The 17,569-nt window shown below is 33.9% G+C and overlaps 1 protein-coding gene across 3 annotated transcripts; it reads right to left on the reverse strand.

The window, feature by feature from the left end:
- Positions 1 to 2,121: 2,121 nt before the first annotated feature.
- Positions 2,122 to 16,308, reverse strand: LOC145636286 (cytochrome P450 81Q32-like). Of its 3 annotated transcripts, none has more exons than XM_081687803.1 (12): positions 15,887 to 16,308; positions 15,689 to 15,773; positions 13,602 to 13,732; positions 13,421 to 13,523; positions 13,287 to 13,301; positions 11,802 to 11,944; positions 11,517 to 11,718; positions 10,338 to 10,412; positions 9,503 to 9,616; positions 8,206 to 8,250; positions 7,480 to 7,578; positions 2,122 to 3,057 (listed from the first exon to the last, which is right to left on the reverse strand). In XM_081687803.1, the coding sequence occupies exons 1-12, from the start codon at positions 16,168 to 16,170 to the stop codon at positions 2,437 to 2,439; spliced, it is 1,917 nt and encodes a 638-aa protein (XP_081543929.1). In that variant the 5' UTR covers positions 16,171 to 16,308; the 3' UTR covers positions 2,122 to 2,436. The 3 variants fall into 3 exon arrangements, with proteins under 3 accessions (XP_081543929.1, XP_081543930.1, XP_081543931.1); XM_081687805.1 differs by lacking the exon at positions 2,122 to 3,057 and adding an exon at positions 6,661 to 7,091; XM_081687804.1 differs by lacking the exons at positions 7,480 to 7,578; positions 8,206 to 8,250; positions 9,503 to 9,616; ... (6 more) ...; positions 15,689 to 15,773; positions 15,887 to 16,308 and adding an exon at positions 3,891 to 5,099.
- Between the last annotated feature and the right edge of the window lie 1,261 nt (positions 16,309 to 17,569).

Consider the following 17,569-nt stretch of genomic DNA (forward strand, 5'->3'; position numbering starts at 1 on the left):
CCTTAGATGTTCAACCAAACATATAAAACTAAAATTAAAACTAAAACAAATTCAAATAATTTCTCCAGAAAAAAAAAAAAATACAATTTAATATAATCGAAGGTTATACAATTAGGGTCTGTCCATATTTACTGAACTAAACTGATTGGAGTTGAACTGATTAGAGCTTAAATGAACTGAACTGATTAGAGCTAAATGAACTGAACTGAAATTAAGCTGAAGTGACACCTTATTTTTCCTGAACTTAAATTAATTTTACAGGCCTAGAATTATTTTTACTGAACTTAAATTTTGCTGAACTGAATTTTTTTTTTACTCATTTTTAGTTATATTTCTTCTTTAAGAATACTGATTTTTATAGAACTGAAATTATTTTTACTGAACGGAAATTATTTTTGCTAAACTGAAATTATTTTTTACTGAACTGAAATTAAAGTGAACATGACCTTAGCTTTCATAAAACTCTTGGACAAATTTTAAATTCAAATCAATAATTGTATAAATGTATACATTAAAAAATATTTGTAATAATTTAAAGTACAGCTAATTACACTATTACTTTAATACCTTGTTACAATCTAATATACATACGAGTACACAAGTTGAGACATTGCATACTTATTAATCTATACTCTCTTTGTCCCTTTATTAAGAACCTAAGAACCTATTTGAGTTTTTTTTTTTTTTTTTTTTTACAGGAATAATGAAAGTTGAAAAACGTACATAAGTGCATGTGGGGTTATAGAGAGATAGAGGGAAAAAAATTGTTGGGAATAATTAAAGAAAGGGAGAGAGAAAGTGCTTGGAATTGAGGTAAGAGAGAGAGAGAGAGAGAGAGAGAGAGACGACAACTCATAAAAAGTGGAAAATATTCTCATATAGTACAACCTTAAAATAGAAATAGATTCGTAATTTTGGGTTCCCAAAATAAGAATACAAGTTCTTAATAAAACGATGGAGGGAGTAGTAATGAAAATAAATCAGGAAATTTTTTCTGAAGGAAATATACATAAAAGTTTGAAAAAATGCTTTTTATTTTATTTTTATTTTTTTACAAGCATAAAAGTATATTGAAGAAGATACTAAGGATAGAACTACTGATGCAAAAACAACATTTATTAGACAACCATAGAACATTAGCAATATATTTGAAGTAGGATAATATTTAAAATAATAGAAGTTAGAAGGATTTAAGAGTAAATTCGTGGCTCCAACAACTTATATTAGTATGGGCCAAATTTTATAACGCCCCATTCACTTCAACTTATTTTTACTGAACAAAAATTACTTTTATTAAATTGAAATTATTTTTGCTAAATTGAATTATTTTTTACTAATTCTTAGTTATATTTCTTCTTTACAATTACTGTTTTTTACTGATCTGAAATTATTTTATTGAATTGAATTAGTTTTATTGAATAAAAATAATTTTATTAACACTAATTTTAAAAAATCATTTGGGACCGTTTAAAATTAATGGGGCATAATATTTGAACTAGTTTTTGGGTTCGGACGATGTCCCGGATTATTACATGAAACTAACTAATTAATCATTAATATACATTGTAATTTATGATTTAATTTTCTTTGAATGAATAATTAAACCATGTGGTTTATATATACAATTTTCATATTTATAACATGTTTGATAATTAGCTAAGATGGCTAAATAGTCAATTTTGCTATAAGTGGTTTGGGGTTCGAATCCTCTTATCTTTATATTTTTAATAAGTGGCATGTTGTGATCGATGTTGGGTAGGTGGCGTAGCGTCATCAAGTGTTTGTGAACTGACGTGACGTCATGAATTGTTAGTGAAGTGACGTGGCGTAATTTGGAAGAGTATACGTGGCGCATGGACGTTTTTATAAACGCCTTTTAATATATTAGTATAGATAGATAGATATTAAAAGGACAAAAGGTAATGAAAATTGAGATTATTTTGAAAGGATAGAGCAATATTTGGATTATTCCCAGCAATTTAAGAATCGATGGATGGAATATAGGATAAGAAGACAAAGAGTGAGAGGTGGGGAAGAGAGTGACTTGTGGAAATGTGAAGCGTCCTTTTCCATTTGTATTTTTTTTACATATATTTTTAATTTAAAGTATAAGTTTCACTATTGCTTCATTGCTTTGTTTGTTTGGCATTCAATTACTACCATACAATTATACAATGTACGGAATATCAACTATCTTGGTTTGAGAGGCTCTACTCTTGGACTACATAGTGCTTCAATTATTTTTCTCAATGGGATAGAATGTGCCTCTCTAAACATAAACCTAAAGAAGTTACATTTACATTGATAAAAAAAACTCTTCTTAGACATTGATAAAGATGGTCTTAGGTCATGCCAGATCTCATGCTCAAAATTCGGATTGAAGAATTTATGAATAATATATTTAAGCCTCAATCCCGACTTATGAGCAATATAATGTTACATGTTGGACAGTAAATCGATCATGTTCGTGCGAGCTCTACACATAGCTTCGAGTGGTTTAGCCTTAGGCATTGTAAGTCCAACACCTTCAGTTAAGTCCACTTTGTCCTCATCAACCCTGTCCCAATCAAAGCATTGAACTAAGGTTGCCAAAGTTAACCCTATCACTTGATTAGCAAGATAAGCACCCGGGCAAGATCTCCTCCCAAGTCCAAAAGGGACCCAAGTGTATCTATAGTCTTCACTCTTTAATCCTTCAAACCTCTCAGGCCTAAACTCCAAAGGGTCCTTCCATAAATTTGGATCCCTATGAACCGCCCACACGTTGATCATTATAGTTTTACCCTTGTCAATGTGATACCCTGAGATGGTTAAATCCTCGGATGCTAGGTGTCCGACTAGTAATGGGGCTGCTGGGAAGAGTCGAAATGTCTCGTTGATGATGCATTGGATGTAAGGAAGCTTAGGGATATCGAATTCCTCTACTAATCCACCATCACCTTTACAATTTTCGATTTCTTCTCTAGCCTTTTTGAGTACATTAGGGTGGTTAAGCAACAAGGATAATGCCCATTCCATTGTAACAGCTGATGTATCTGTTCCTGCTATCAACATTACCTATAATAATTCAAAAAAATCAATTCTAGTTTTTGTTCAAGTTATGCTTCATTATTTTGTTGAGTTTTTTAGAACTTTGCTTTCGTTTGCATAGAAAATTACTAGTGTACATACTCTGTATTAGGCATGAATCAATCATACCAAGAGAATAACAAGGAATTTAAATCCAAAAGTTATGGTATACAAATTATACAAAACTTCATTGTAAATTATAGGCAAGCAGCCTCAACCTCATTTCTTAACTAGATACCGATTAGTTTAGTTGGTTAAACTCTTACAGGTACAACCTATGTTTACTCGAACTCTTCATTTCACCTCACATACCCGTGTCGGACCCTGGACACTCGGACATGGGTGGGACACTTGGGAACTTCATTTTAGTTCAAAATCATTGAAATTTTTCAAAAAAAATAGTCTGGTCAGACACTTGGACACGTATCTGTGTCAGACATGGGTCCCGGGTCCAAGTAACATAGGGTACAACACCACCTATGGACCGAGTTACATCTACATCATTATGTTTTGTAGCTTTCTATACACCAAAAATTTCATTTCTTAAAAATCAGTTAAGTTTAAGTAATTATTAATTACTTAAACTTGACTGATTTTTAAGAAATGAAATTTTTGGTGTATTTCATTTCTTAAAAATCAGTCAAGAAATGAAATAATTACTTTTTTTTTTTTTTTCTTTCAAAAAAAAAAGTAATTATTAATTATTTTTTTAAATAAGATAAAATTTGTGATTGTAAAACAAATAAAATCATGGAAAGGATGTCAAGAATAAATGAAAGATAGATAAACTTTAATTTGTGCAATAATAAAGGAATACATACCATTATAAACCCTTTGATAATTTGATCAGAGTAAGTAGTAGGGTCTGACTCTTGCAAATCCAGCAACTTAAAAATCATGGCTTTAGTCTCCCCTTGATTATTTTTGGTCCTCCTACACTCTTCAATTAGACCATCTAGAAAACTATCCATCTTCCTCCTTACTGCCACCATCCTTCCCTCGACGTTTCGAAAACCGAAAAACCTCAAAAATGACAAATTATCAGCCACATTCGACAGTCCACTAAGCTCAAAAACCTCCCTCATTACCCCAAGAAAATTCTCAGCTTCATTACTTGAGCCAACATCATTTTCATCATCACCAAAAAACAAGTACTTTTTCCCTGTTAATATCCTAGTCAAAATGTTTAAGGACAACCCTGATAACTTTGAGCCTATTTCAACTCTAACAAAGTTTTCTTTACTAGTTGAATACAAGCCTTTAACCAAAGATCGAACTTCTTCTACTCTTATACCCTCAAAGGAGCTTACCCGGCTCCTCGAGAGCAGCTCGAGGGTGGTTAGCCTACGTAGGTTCAGCCATAATGGACCATATGAGGCTGATCCAAGGGTAGTCCACTCATAGTGGATGTGCTTCCCTGCAAGAACTTGAGGCCTATTAGCTAAAACAATGTCGTTTTTCGTGAAACATTCTTCGATTGCATCGGGTGAAGAGATTACTACGACACGAAAAGAACCGAGATTTAGAGAGAAAATGGAACCATACTGCAAGGAAAGGTGTTGTAAGGTGCGATGAATGATAGGGTTTTTGAGGAGATGAAGGTGACCTATTATGGGTAAAGAAGGGGGACTTGGTGGTAGAATTTTGTGGCTGTTTTTTGTGTTTATTAGTTTGTTGTATTTTTGAAGGAAGAAGAATATGAAAAATGGAAATATGGTAGAGAATATCAAGGCAAAGAGCCATATTTGATCCATTTTTCTTGCTCTATAACACCAATTTTGATTTTATGCTCTTAATACTAGTGAAGTAGTTAGTAGAATAGTTTTTTTTTTTTTTTTTTTTTTTTCTTTTCTTTTTCACAAGTAGAAATAATGATCAAAACATTGCATTATTGGTGGCCACAAGAGCAATTACGTTGTACGATGATTATACTCATTAAGACAACAATCTATTTGGCACTACTTATAAACGTGTTCAATGGTCGTGGCAAATTGGTAAATATCTTCTTTCTTTTTTTTTTTTTTTTTTTTTGAGAAAAATATCTTAGTTGAATCAAAGTGATAATCACATGTATGAACTGTATAAGATGAGCAGCAAGATTATCTAAATCAGGATCCAACTTGATTTATGATTTAGATTATCTGAATCAGAATCCAACTTGATTATGATTTGACCTATATTGTTGTTGGGAAGATATTGTCAATAAGACAATAAGCAATTGACACCCTATGTGAATACGCCCTTTTTTTTTTCTTTTAAAGAGAAAAAAATAACGATGTGTCGAGCTCTAGCTAACCTTATGAGTTTGTCTAAAAATAAAAAAAACGTAGCCTTATGACTTACTTCCTCCTTTCTTTTTTATTTTACCTGTCTTACCAATTACCAATGCACAATTTTAATGATCAATAACTTTAAAACTACGTAAGTAAAAGTTATAAAAGTTATTTCCATCATTTTTATTTACTTGCAACACACTATTTTGGCACGCATTTTAAGGGAGATAGGTAAAACAGATAAATTAATTTTAAAAATTCTATTACCGTTGAGTAAAAAGGAATAAGATGCTACAATTTAAATTTCATAGCTTAATTCATTCGTTTACTTAGTCTAATCGTCTTCTCAAAAAGCGTGATAAAAGGTGTGTTGCACGTATAAAAAATAAAGGGAAGAAAGAAGTATAAGTTATGTCAAATCTATATTATGTGTCCTGACTCCTGAGTGTCCTTACCACTGCTTCCTGTAACTTTTGTTCCTACACCCTTTCTAGCAGTCTCTACTGTAGTCATGTCAGCTAGTGAAATACACTTACTTTTTTTAAAAAAAAAATTTGCATCACATTCCGAAACTATTAAGACCCAAAAATCTTGTCAAAAAAAAAAGCCTGTTTAATTTGCTTACTCCGTACATATTTCTCTAATACCCTGTAATTTATACGCTTATCCTTGGATTCCATTGACAGGGAAGAACAAGAGCAACAAAGGAAGTGCCTTTTTTAACAAATTATGCCTGAATACTATCTACTAATTTGTCTCTCCAACCCTTATTTATTCACTAAGTTTCAAGAGATTAAATCTTGTTCATGTATTCACTTCCCTGTAAAATTGATCAACAATCATATCTGCTGCAGTACCGTTTGGTTTCACTTGATTTAATAACTGAAAACCAAGTTGTTTCATATTAGGGGTCGTTTGGTTCATTACAGAAGTGCAAATTCCCATGAAATTTCAATTTGTGGGAAACAAATTTCATCATCAAATTAATGGGAATTCAACAAATTTGTTTGAAGAATGGAGGAAGTAAATTCTCATGGAATTTCAACTTACCAAGGGGAATTCCCATGTTTTGTGGGAAGTTAAAATCCCCATGAATATTCATTGCCCCCATTTTCACTTTTTTGTGTCAATCAAACAAGAGGTTGAAAATGAAATTCATGGGAATTTTGACTTCCCACAAAATATTTAGCCAGCTAAACAAGGTTAGAGTATCGTAACAACCAAAATTACCAAATACCAGATCGGTACATAGCTTTTCACAAAAGCTGATATGCTCGTTTCCTTAGATGTCGAAGTTAAATTTATCAAGGCAGGATAGAAGCTTTTGAAATAAATATCCTGTATTTTCAGAAAGCTTTCTTGTAATATACATGTACAAATACTGGCAGATACAATGTAAAATGCCTAAAACCTCATAGCTAATTTGTAGTGAGGCAAACCCACTAGTTAGCCGATCATTCGATTAGATGATGGTGAAGAAACAGATCGAGGAAATTAAAGGTGCATTGGCTGGCTAACAATATAGTTGTATCACAAAAACAACTTCCCAAATGCTGGTTAAATCTAGAGACAATAACCTTCTATCTTTCCACTATAACAGCTCCTTAGCAAAATGCAATTCTCCTGGGATTTGGCTTCACAAGAGAGGCCAGTACAGTCTTAAGGTCACTAAACATAAGTCCATATTGTTAACGCTAAACAATTCATCCATCACACTTGTGCCAGAGTTCAATCCAAATCAACAAAAATCTACAGCAAGATGAATAATAAGTGTTAACCTTCTTAAAGCCCCCAAAACTTTCAATAGTATGATATATATGAGATGATATATGGCACAAAAGGCTAAACTGTCTGAAGTAGGAGCACAGCTGAAAGTAAATCATGAAGGGGTTTTGATTGCAACTTAAACTAAACTTCTAACCTAACGGATTGTTACAAAATTCAACGTGAAGTATTAACATCAGAAAATTAATGCCATAAATAAAATGATTATTGCAGTTAAATGACAAGCACGACCAACTTCTCATTCAACCTATCTTAATGTGCATTTGATTTTTAGTCGTGCACAAAACAATTAATCAGGATTTTGACGGACGAGTATGTATAAGATAATTGACAACTATTTCTAATGACATACCTCTAGATCTGGAAGGGGCTCATAGGTCTTCTTCTCAATCGAGTCAAAAACAGTTATCCCTGTGATTTTTTGGACTCCGAGTTTAGTTGCAATCAGGTTCTGCAACAGAAACCACAACAATTAGAAAATTTATTGAGTTGTCTGCTTTGGATCACTCTGTAATATAAGTTGCTCTAATTACCAGACATTCAGACAATTGAGTACATAATACTATAGTTTAAATGCACAAATTGGAATCAGGTTTAAAGAGAAACCCACTACAGGAAATCGATTTACAGGTGGAATCAGTGAAGCACCCACAATTTCAATCTCAGTGTGCTCTTCATGGGAAGACACGTCAAACAACATTAGACTATCGTAGTGCATGGTTCAAATCTTTCTTACTCTTGATACCATATAAATTGCCCCATGTCTGCAGAAAACAGAAAGTACTATCCAAAACAGTTGGGCCCTCTGCCTTTTAAGACAGAAATTGTAGGCATATGAAATACTCAAATACATAAAATTTCAATAGTTGTATGTTAACAAGAAGACACTACTTTAGCCAGTGTAAAGAAACTGTTTAATCTCACTAAAGCCAACACTGTACATCCTGTTAGGGTCAGGGGACTACAAAATTCAAGCACAACAAAGCAAATAAGGCAAATAAAAAAGGAAGAGGAATTTAAGCAATTCAATGTCCTAGTAAAATCAGAAAAATGGAAATAACACAGGGAAGCTGTTTACCATTTTCAAATCAGTGGAACTAAGAGCCCGAATCTCTGTCAAAGTCTGTGCAAATGTATCCAAATGTACAAGTTAATAAAGTGCTTTTAGGCTCCATAAGGAGTAAGTATAAAATGTGAGGGAAAAATAAGAACTTCAGAAATGAATTAGATTATATGAATAAAGCTTCAGAAACATATCCAAATGTACAAGTTAATAAAGAGCTTATACAAATAAAGCTTCAGAAAAAAAATTTGAAGTTATATTTATTTCGATGAAATTTTAGTTTAATAGGTTAATAGTCATAATGAATTAGATTACCAAAGTACAGTGTACATAGTAAAAAATAACTTCAAAAGTACTTTCATTTTAGTATTTCCTTAACCCTTATGTTATTTGATAACATATGAATAGACTCGTTAGAGAAAAAACAGTCAAAGTAAAATCCTGAAAACAAAATGCCAAGAAAGAAGTTAATTTTACTACGAAGACAATACCTATAACCAATAATTTGCCAATTAACCAGGTTGGTATACTTATGTGTGTGTGTGTGTGTGTGGGGGGGGGGGGGGGGGGGGGGGTGGCCACATTGGTTTACAGAAAAAACCAAGAATCATTTTGGCATACAAAAAGAGAGACGGCAAAAAATCAGAGCTAGTGCAAGTACAATACTTCACAATTGCCTAATATATATCAAACTTTAATTATTTTTGCTGATTTGAAATTATCCTTATAGAAATTAAATTATTCTTGCTAAATTTAAATTAAATTATATAAAAATCTTCTTCTTTTTTTTTTTTTTTCCTTGAGATTCTCTATTTGTTCTAAGTTACAACTTAAGTTATATTTGCTCAACTTAATTTATACTCACTTAATGTAAATTATTTTTACAGAGTTTTATTAAAACCTTACTTATAACAGTGTTATAATTATTTGTAATATTTAAGAATTTATATAACAATATAATATTAGAAATATGGTTGGAAAAAGAATAAATTATGGCACATGCGGTTAGTTTGGATCTTTTGGTGAAATCCAGGGGTATTAGTCATTGTTTGATTTCCATTTTTTTTCTTTTTAATACCAGAATGTCGTTGGAGATTTCTTTATCCCAATTTAGCAAGACCCGCAGCTTTAATATACCAAATTGGTAATCCGTGTGGCCAAAGGCAGGATGTTGCTACTCTGTTTGGCCACCTTTTGAATCAATGGAAATGCTATTTACAACCTAAGTATCATGTGAAATTCCCTAAACAAAAGATAATAGATAGCATGAACTTTGAAGCAAGATTTACTTTTTGTTCCAAGCAGAACTTACCAGAGTTTGGAGGCCATTAACCATGAACGCCCTCTCCCCATTAGCATCACCTGAAAACCAGATCTCAAATGGCCCCAGGGCCCTCTCAGTTTGGTTTGTGAGACTTAGTTGCACCTGAAAGAGAATCTAGATCAATAAACATAGATCTTCACATCTTGCCCCACAACACCACCACCCCCAAAACAAGCTTTCCTCTCTTTTTGTTCTTCACTTCTCTGATTTCCAAATAATATTTTCGACTCCTAAGTCCAATATAGATCAACAACCACCTACCACCTAATATGCTTTGCACAGATGAGATGTGCATTTTATATAAATGGGCCAAATTATAAACCACAAGCAATAGAGAAAAAGATTGAGCATTATATTCCTGGATCCTAGAGATCCTACTATGGGCATGGTCAGGGTTAGTCTAAATACATGTGCAGACAATAAATAACCAAACACCTATACTTGTCCCTTTACCATAAGGGCTAGACAGGTGGCCCATGCCATGCACAAGATTAAAATTAATGTTATAATTTATAAGGATAATATACTTGTTGAAAAAAAAAAAAAGGTTTGGAGTTTAAAATAGCATGTGTAAAAAATTTAGTAAATAAATAAATAATTGATCAAACATTAAGTTTATGGAAAGATTATTTACGAATAGTAATCTTGAATACTCTCCTAACTATATGAAGGTTCCTTCGGAGGGAGGGGGAGGGGTAGCTGACCTATAAAGGATGTGGACTGCTGGTTTCTAAAGTTCGGTTAAACCTACGGTAAGTCCAAAAGACCAAAATTTACATGACCTCCCACTCACACGCAACACAGCAGCAAAAAGAACAGTCACCTCAAAGGGTTTGTGCAAGATAATGGCTGGTGGAATCTTCACCACCTGCAAGTCGATTTCTTTGCGAGGAACAGGCTGCAGTACACAAGTTGAATTAGTAGCCAATCATGGGAAAGAGAACAAGAAAACAAATTGACAACAAGCCTAGAGAATTGAATAAAAGAGTGCTGTCATTTATTACGGGAAACCCAATACAGAATCATATAGTATTACTAAAGAAATGTTTATGATATCGCAGATGCACATACATATTAGGGACTTGAGCGATAATTATGAAGCTGAAGCTGTTATAATCTAGTTTTCTATTTTAGTCAACATTTACAGCTTCAGAGAACAGAAGCACAACAATGTCTTTTGTTTTCTGGCATTTGCATAACTATTTTCGAAGACTTTGTAGAAGAGCAGCACAAATGCAATTCCTTCTGTCTATGAACACCCCCACCTCTGGAAGGATTGTCTTCCCCTGAATAAAATGCTAATTCACTTTCAACAGATGGCTAGGTATTTCTTACCAGTTTTATTTTATCTTTTTTTAAAAAGAGTACAAGAAACACACTCATTCATAAATTTGGAAACCTCAAAGGATTTCTTTCTTGCTCATTGTTCTAAGCTCAATTTTCCTATATTCCTAAGGTGATAAGGCATGCAAAAGTTAATACCCTAGTTCTGATGTAGATTGTAAACTGTAGTGTATTTCTGCCAAAAGGAAGAAATGAAATGGCTTGTTCCACGGCAAAAATAACCTGGTTCAACCAACATCAGATAACAGTCTCCAAACCTCCCTTTAATTCAGGCTAAAGAAAAGTTTTTATATAAAATTCTAGATAATCAACCTTTCTAGGTCCTTGATACTTGTTACAAAATTTAAACAACAGACAGTATTAAAAGGCGGCAACTAATCATTTTTTATCGAGTATATAGGTCATTTGACAGCAAATGATGTATGGGTCATGAGTAATAGAACAAGCGCTTTGATACGGGTTTCAGAGAGAGGTATATGGAAGTTCCATGTGGAGTCCACTCCACAAAGTAAAAAGGGTATACAACGGCCGTTCTATAACCCGTTACAAAGCTAAGGAGCATATACAAACAGTTACCAGAGTAGCATAAGTAAAATATAATAAAGCACCTTTTTTTTTTTTTTTTTTTTTTTGGAAATAAATATAATAAAGCACTTACACTGCCAAGTATGTGCTGTGTCTGCAAGCGGCCTGGCTCCCCCAAGTTTGTACGCCACGTTATTTGAAGTTTACCAAGAATATTGCTTCCCTCAATTCTCGTTTGAGTAGATTCTTGAGCAGACAACTTCAACTGATATAGGAAGTTGTGGATTCCACCTCCAGATTTTATCAGAACCGGTGGCTTAAAAATTTCTTTGTCACTGTAAATAGTTCCAAGTTAAGCTCTGAAAGATAATTGCAAGGGATACTAATCAAGAATCATATCAAGATCTTTCTAACCAACCTAGTAGAATCCTTTTCAGCAAGATTCGTATCAGCTGTTAATACCGTGGCACCCCAATGCTGAGCTGGCTGAAACTCAACTTGGTCCATATAAAGATTTGATTTGGTGTGATTTTCAATACAAGCCTCCAAAAAGGTGAGATCCTGAGACATGATAAGGAATTTTTTTGCTATAAGGAGTAGTCATCAACCAGAACAGCCTTAATTTATATGTTTTAGAGCTTCCATGAGAACTAAGAACAACAATCAATTTTCAACCTAAGCTATAATTGTTTGCATAACTTTCAGATTGAAAATGCAACAAAATTTTAAAAACTAATAAACTTAAAAAGTTGATTTATCAAGATGATTAACTAAAAAATACAACGAAAAAATAGCTTTTACCACAACTAGGGCGGCTAACGCGGGCGCTATAAGCCCATAGCTAGCCATGTCCGGCAAGCTCTTTCGGCTTGGCCTTATACCACAAATGTAGTTGTTTGCAGTTAACATTAATGAGGGAAAATATGTAAACAAAAGCTTTTAGGGGGTATACATGTCGGCACACTACTTATAAGAGTTAAAAAGAGGCAGTTAACATTAATGAGGGCAAATAAGTAAACAAACATTTTTAGGGGTACATCAGAATTTTCTTAAACAATTTAAAAGGTAGGGATATAGCTACTTGATAAAATTTGATTCACAAAGGTAAGTATAGAGTCAGCTGTTTTGACAGTAGAAAGAATATAGATATTTTCAGAAAAAGTGAAAGTACAGAGTCAGAGAAAAACCTGTACCTCAATCTGAAAAATCTATTTCAAACCCCTTTCCCCCAGTTCCCTGAATCTCCAAGCTCAAATAACTGATAAAACCCCAAGAGACCAAAAAATAAGGAAAATAAGCTAAATAGAATACGATATTCCAAACTTCCAAAGCAACTCACATGATAAAGTAACTTCAAACACAAAATCCAAAAAAGATGAAAGTAGTATAGTTTCAGTCAAAACAATGTCTAGGGAGATAGTAATAAGTGAATGCAAGAGAAAGATTCCATTAAAGCTTAGGCCACATAAAAATTTAAAAATCAGAGACCTAAGCTTTCATTGTCAAAATAATTGTTTTCACAAATAACTTTTGGCCATCAAAAAGGATCACAAGATAGAATAATCATTACGTTCTAGTGCTCAGCTATCATAAAATATACAACCCCATAACTTTGTAACTCAAAGCAACAATTCTACATGTTCTTTATATTGAAACCTTTTCAACTAAACACAATTCAAAGATAAAGAGGGGACCAAGACATGAAAGTTTCCATCCCACTTCCAAACCTTGTACAGTTCATAAAATATTGTTGATTCTTTTTAGTTGCTCAGCCTGATTTTACAAGCTCAAACTAAACCTTTGAATTTGCAATAAGCAGAAACAAATAGAATAGATTCACTCATTAAAAGGTAGTCATGGACTTACTATCTTCAATAATGCTAAGGAAGAGCGACCTACCTACCTTGACCATACGGACCTGCACCAAAAAATATTGAACATAAGATCCAAGTTCACAAACATGAAATATAAGAAAGAGATAACATGATTTCAGAGCAGAAATCAGTTGTAAAAGTGATGAAGGTGACAAGATGATACCTTTGTTCTAACTGAAAGTGGATTGGCAACTATGAACTTGAAAAACTGAGGCAGATATTTGCGATCACCATCACTGTCATTGTACATAGCAGAGCATACCAACCTAAATATGACAGAGATAAGAAAAAATTAGTAAAAGGAATCGTAAAAGACAAACATACAATTGAAATAACCAACTTACGTGTGTGCCCCCAATTCTTTCACATCGTGTTCGACTATAAAATCGTAACGTCCCCCAGCACGTATTGTTTCAACAGGCGATTTGGAAGTATCTAATAGCAGTATCCTCTGCCTTTCTGTTTGAATTTCTGCCTGTAACCAGAGACAGATCAGAGAAAATTTAAGCAAAATATCAACATGTTTCTACAAACTATACAGCTGGGCTAATAGAAAAGAACAAAATACGCTATTTCATTGTTTTTTCTGTATGGTTTGTAGTTAAAATCACCCTAATTTTCTCTAACTAAAGAGCCTCAACACAGATTGGTCATAGCTCATAAGCATCCATCTTGATGCAGGGCATTGAATTTGGTTGGTGCGCAGACCTTAATGGTGCCACGTGTCATGACAAGTGAGCATGGAGGGATCTTGGGAGGTCAACTATTGGGTTTGACCATCCTAAGGATCAATCATTATCATTTTTTACAGCTTGTGATAAAGCTGAGGATTCCTTGGAAGGTCAAGTGATAGCATTTGAAACACTGGAGCTTTACTGGTGTGCAAGTTTGCATGAGCGAGCAAAAGAGGCAACAGAAAAAAATGTGAGCATCTGATTGCAAGTAATTGTTTGTGCAAGAGAGTTCAAAACTAAGGAGAAGCACTGCAATGGAATGATGCCTGTGCAAGTTTGCATCAGCATGCAACTTACCCAAGCTGGAATTTTTAGACTACTTTATTGCTTTAAAATGACTTAATCTTAGCCCTTCATTGAAATCCAAGGATCATCAGTAGATGTTCCTTTAGAGACCTAGAGTAGAAGTAGTAGTAGTAGTAGTAGTATAAGTAGTAGTATAAGTAGTAACAACCCCTATAAAGGGAAAAGAAAGATTGTATGGACAACTTTTGATGATTTATGAATAGATGCACTTTTCACTCTCCTGAAGCATATTTGTGAGAATTCAAAATCTTAGTGATTTTTCTCAATCTTATCAAAATTGTGTGAGATTAAGATTGAAACCCTTGAATTCATTAACCTTTGTGATTAGTGAATCAAGTTAGTATCTTTATTGCATTTGTTTAAGTTTCCCAGAAACCCCAAAAAAGATTGCATCTTCAAAAGTCAGCAAATTTCAGATATTTAAGTGGTTTGCTGACGCTTACACACTATGTTACTTGGACACGGCTACCCATGTCCGACACGGGTACGTGTCCAAGCGTCCGACTCGGCAATTTTGTGAAAAAATTCCATGATTTTGAACTAATAGTGAAGTGTCCGGGTGTCATACCCATGTCCAAGTGTCGAGGTTTTGACACGGGTACGTGAGGTGAAATGAAGAGTCCGGGTAACATAGCTTGCACATTAATATCTACCAAACATATCATAACAGAAATATTAAAAATATTCCGCGACTAAAAGCCCATTGTCATCAGAAACAGATCAGTTCCTACAAACCGAAAAAAATAGGATCAAATTTCCAAACATATAGTCCAACTTCAAAAGTTACACAATACCTTGACTAGAAAAACCTATGTCATAAATCCAACATTTGGATTATAAGGAGTAATGTGGTTCATTCATGCTAAGTGATAGTGGTTTGTCGTACAGATCCACCAAGCTGAAACAGCCCTTACGAGTTACAAGAGCTGATCAACCAAATCTAATACGTAGTATTTCAATATCTTTTCCTAAAAAGTCATAAGTTGCAATGATTCTGTAGACAATTTCATAACTTATAGTTTACCAAATTACAAAAATCTGAAGCCAAAGCAAATATTGTTTAGCTAGCTAACAACGACCGAGTTTCAAATATTATACTCCACGAACGAACAACCACCAACAATATCTCCACCAATTAATACAACACAAATTTGTACTCGGCAAAAACCACCAAATTGTGACAAATTACATTATTCAATCAACAATCGAATCATCTATCCTAAAGGCCAACATTCCAAATTCTTATCAACTAAACAAAATCATTCCATTTCATTTATAAGTTCCACATCACATACATAATGGCATTTCAGCAAACAACATTAAAATCAAATTCCCGAAAAATATACTCAAAAACACGAAATTAAAACAAGAAACATTAAGCATCAACTGACCTTAATAACAATCTCTCGAACCTCAAAATTGGAACTATTATTGATACTAATGTAGCTACAAAACGTCTCTCCCAAATAAATCGCCCTAAAAATCACACAAAAAAAAAAAAAAAAAAAAAAAAAAAAAACACATTAATCAACAAAATTCAACCAATCAAAGTAAAAAACAACAACAAATTCACTCGAGAAAATCCAAACCCGAAGGATTGCGGAAGAACGAGGAGGCCGGAGAGGCCGGAAGCAGTGGATGGATCAGAGAGGAGGAATCGAGAGCGAAAGGAGAGATCGTTGTCGCTGCCATTGTTGCTGTTTTCGGAGGAGAGAGAATGAGGGAGAAGAGAGGAGGAATCGTCTTCGCCGACGAGGAGATCGGCGGGGTCGAAGAGAAGAGGCGTTTCGACGTGAAGAGATGGGCGGCAAAGTCGCATTACTCGGAAGGCGAGGGAGTGGTTCGCCTGAGCTCCGCCGCTTGCTCCGCTCATTTTGGTGGTTTGCCGGTAGCTTGACTTTTTGCAGAGAGGATAGAAGAAGTGAGGTGAGATGTGATCAGTTTAGTTTGAAGAAGAGGAGAGGGAAGGTTATGCTAATTGCAAAATGCAAATGCAAATGCAAATGCAAAGGCAAAGGCACTATGGACTTGTGGTCGTATGGAGTATGGACTACAAGAGTAATAGTTTTCGGGAAATGATTCTGGCATAGCAAAAATTGATTTTGGCACACTCACTATGAGAGCACATTTTTTAATATTACTCTCACATTAAGGTAAGCGTTTTTTAGGTTGTCTCAATTTTTGTTATTGTGAAACAAAGTTTATTGATCAAAGTGTTAAAATTGTAATATTACAGCGATTTTACCCTTAAACCGCTAATTGAAATAACGGTTTTGGGTAGAGCTGGCAATCTCTGACACAACACGACACAACAACACGATTGGCATGACACGAACACGAAGTTACTGATAAAAAACACGAAGTCGATACGACACGAAATCAACCCGAACACAATCCGTTTAGATAAAGTGGTCAAATTATGCAACTATCTTACATTTTAAATAGTTTTTGATAAATTTTAAGAACAGCACGCAGTTGAAACGAGACTAAACACGGATATGACACGACTTTTTGCCAGCTCTAGTTTTGGGCAATCACAACACAATCACCACCGCATCCATCTATATGAAGAAATCACTCTAAAATGGTAATCTTAGGGCATGTTCCTATTGACTGAACTCAGCTGAACTGAACTGAACTGAACTGAAATGAATATTTTATAAGAGAGGAAAATTAGGAGTTGAACTGAACTGAACTGAAATGAATATTTTATAAGAGAAGAAAATTAGGAGCTTAACTGAACTGAACTGAAATGAATATTTTATAAGAGAAGAAAATTAGGAGATGAACTAAACTGAACTAAATTGAGCTGAACTGAATTTCAACGTATGAGAACAGCTGATGGGGTGAAGGGTGGTGATATAGAAGAAGCAAGAAGGTACAAAGATGAGAGAAAAATATGGGAGACAAACAAATTGGTTAAAAATCTTAAAATGTACAAAAAGCAATTTACAGGTGAATTAGACGACTTTAGTGAGTTAATTTTAGGTATAATTTTGTTGAGGGTGTACCACACGATCTAAGCAAAAAAACACGGCTTATTGAACTTTTATTTGTTATTTCAAATTTAACATAGGTGTCAATTCGGATATTCAGATTAGATCTGATGAGGTTAGATCGAGTCAATTTTTAAAGTTGATTCATACCATATTATTATGTCCACGCGATTTGAAATCTAAATCGGATATTTTTCGGGTTGATTTTAGATTGAGTCGGGTGTGACTTGACACCTCTAAAATTTAAACATTGAATACTTTCTGTTGTTGCCAAGT

The sequence above is a fragment of the Chenopodium album genome, chromosome 6 (assembly GCF_948465745.1).
Source record: "Chenopodium album chromosome 6, dcCheAlbu1.1, whole genome shotgun sequence".
In the NCBI taxonomy this organism is placed as follows: Eukaryota; Viridiplantae; Streptophyta; class Magnoliopsida; order Caryophyllales; family Amaranthaceae; genus Chenopodium; species Chenopodium album.

What these genes read in the sequence shown, in the direction of transcription:
- LOC145636286 (XM_081687803.1), bottom strand. Translation starts at nt 16,170, where the DNA reads ATGAGCGGAGCAAGCGGCGGAGCTCAGGCGAACCACTCCCTCGCCTTC. An exon ending in TCTTGCACAAACCCTTTGAG is followed by an intron (nt 9,617 to 10,337) that starts GTGACTGTTCTT and finishes ATTCTCTTTCAG; the next exon opens with GTGCAACTAAGTCTCACAAA. An exon ending in GTTCCACTGATTTGAAAATG is followed by an intron (nt 7,579 to 8,205) that starts GTAAACAGCTTC and finishes TTTCTGTTGCAG; the next exon opens with AACCTGATTGCAACTAAACT.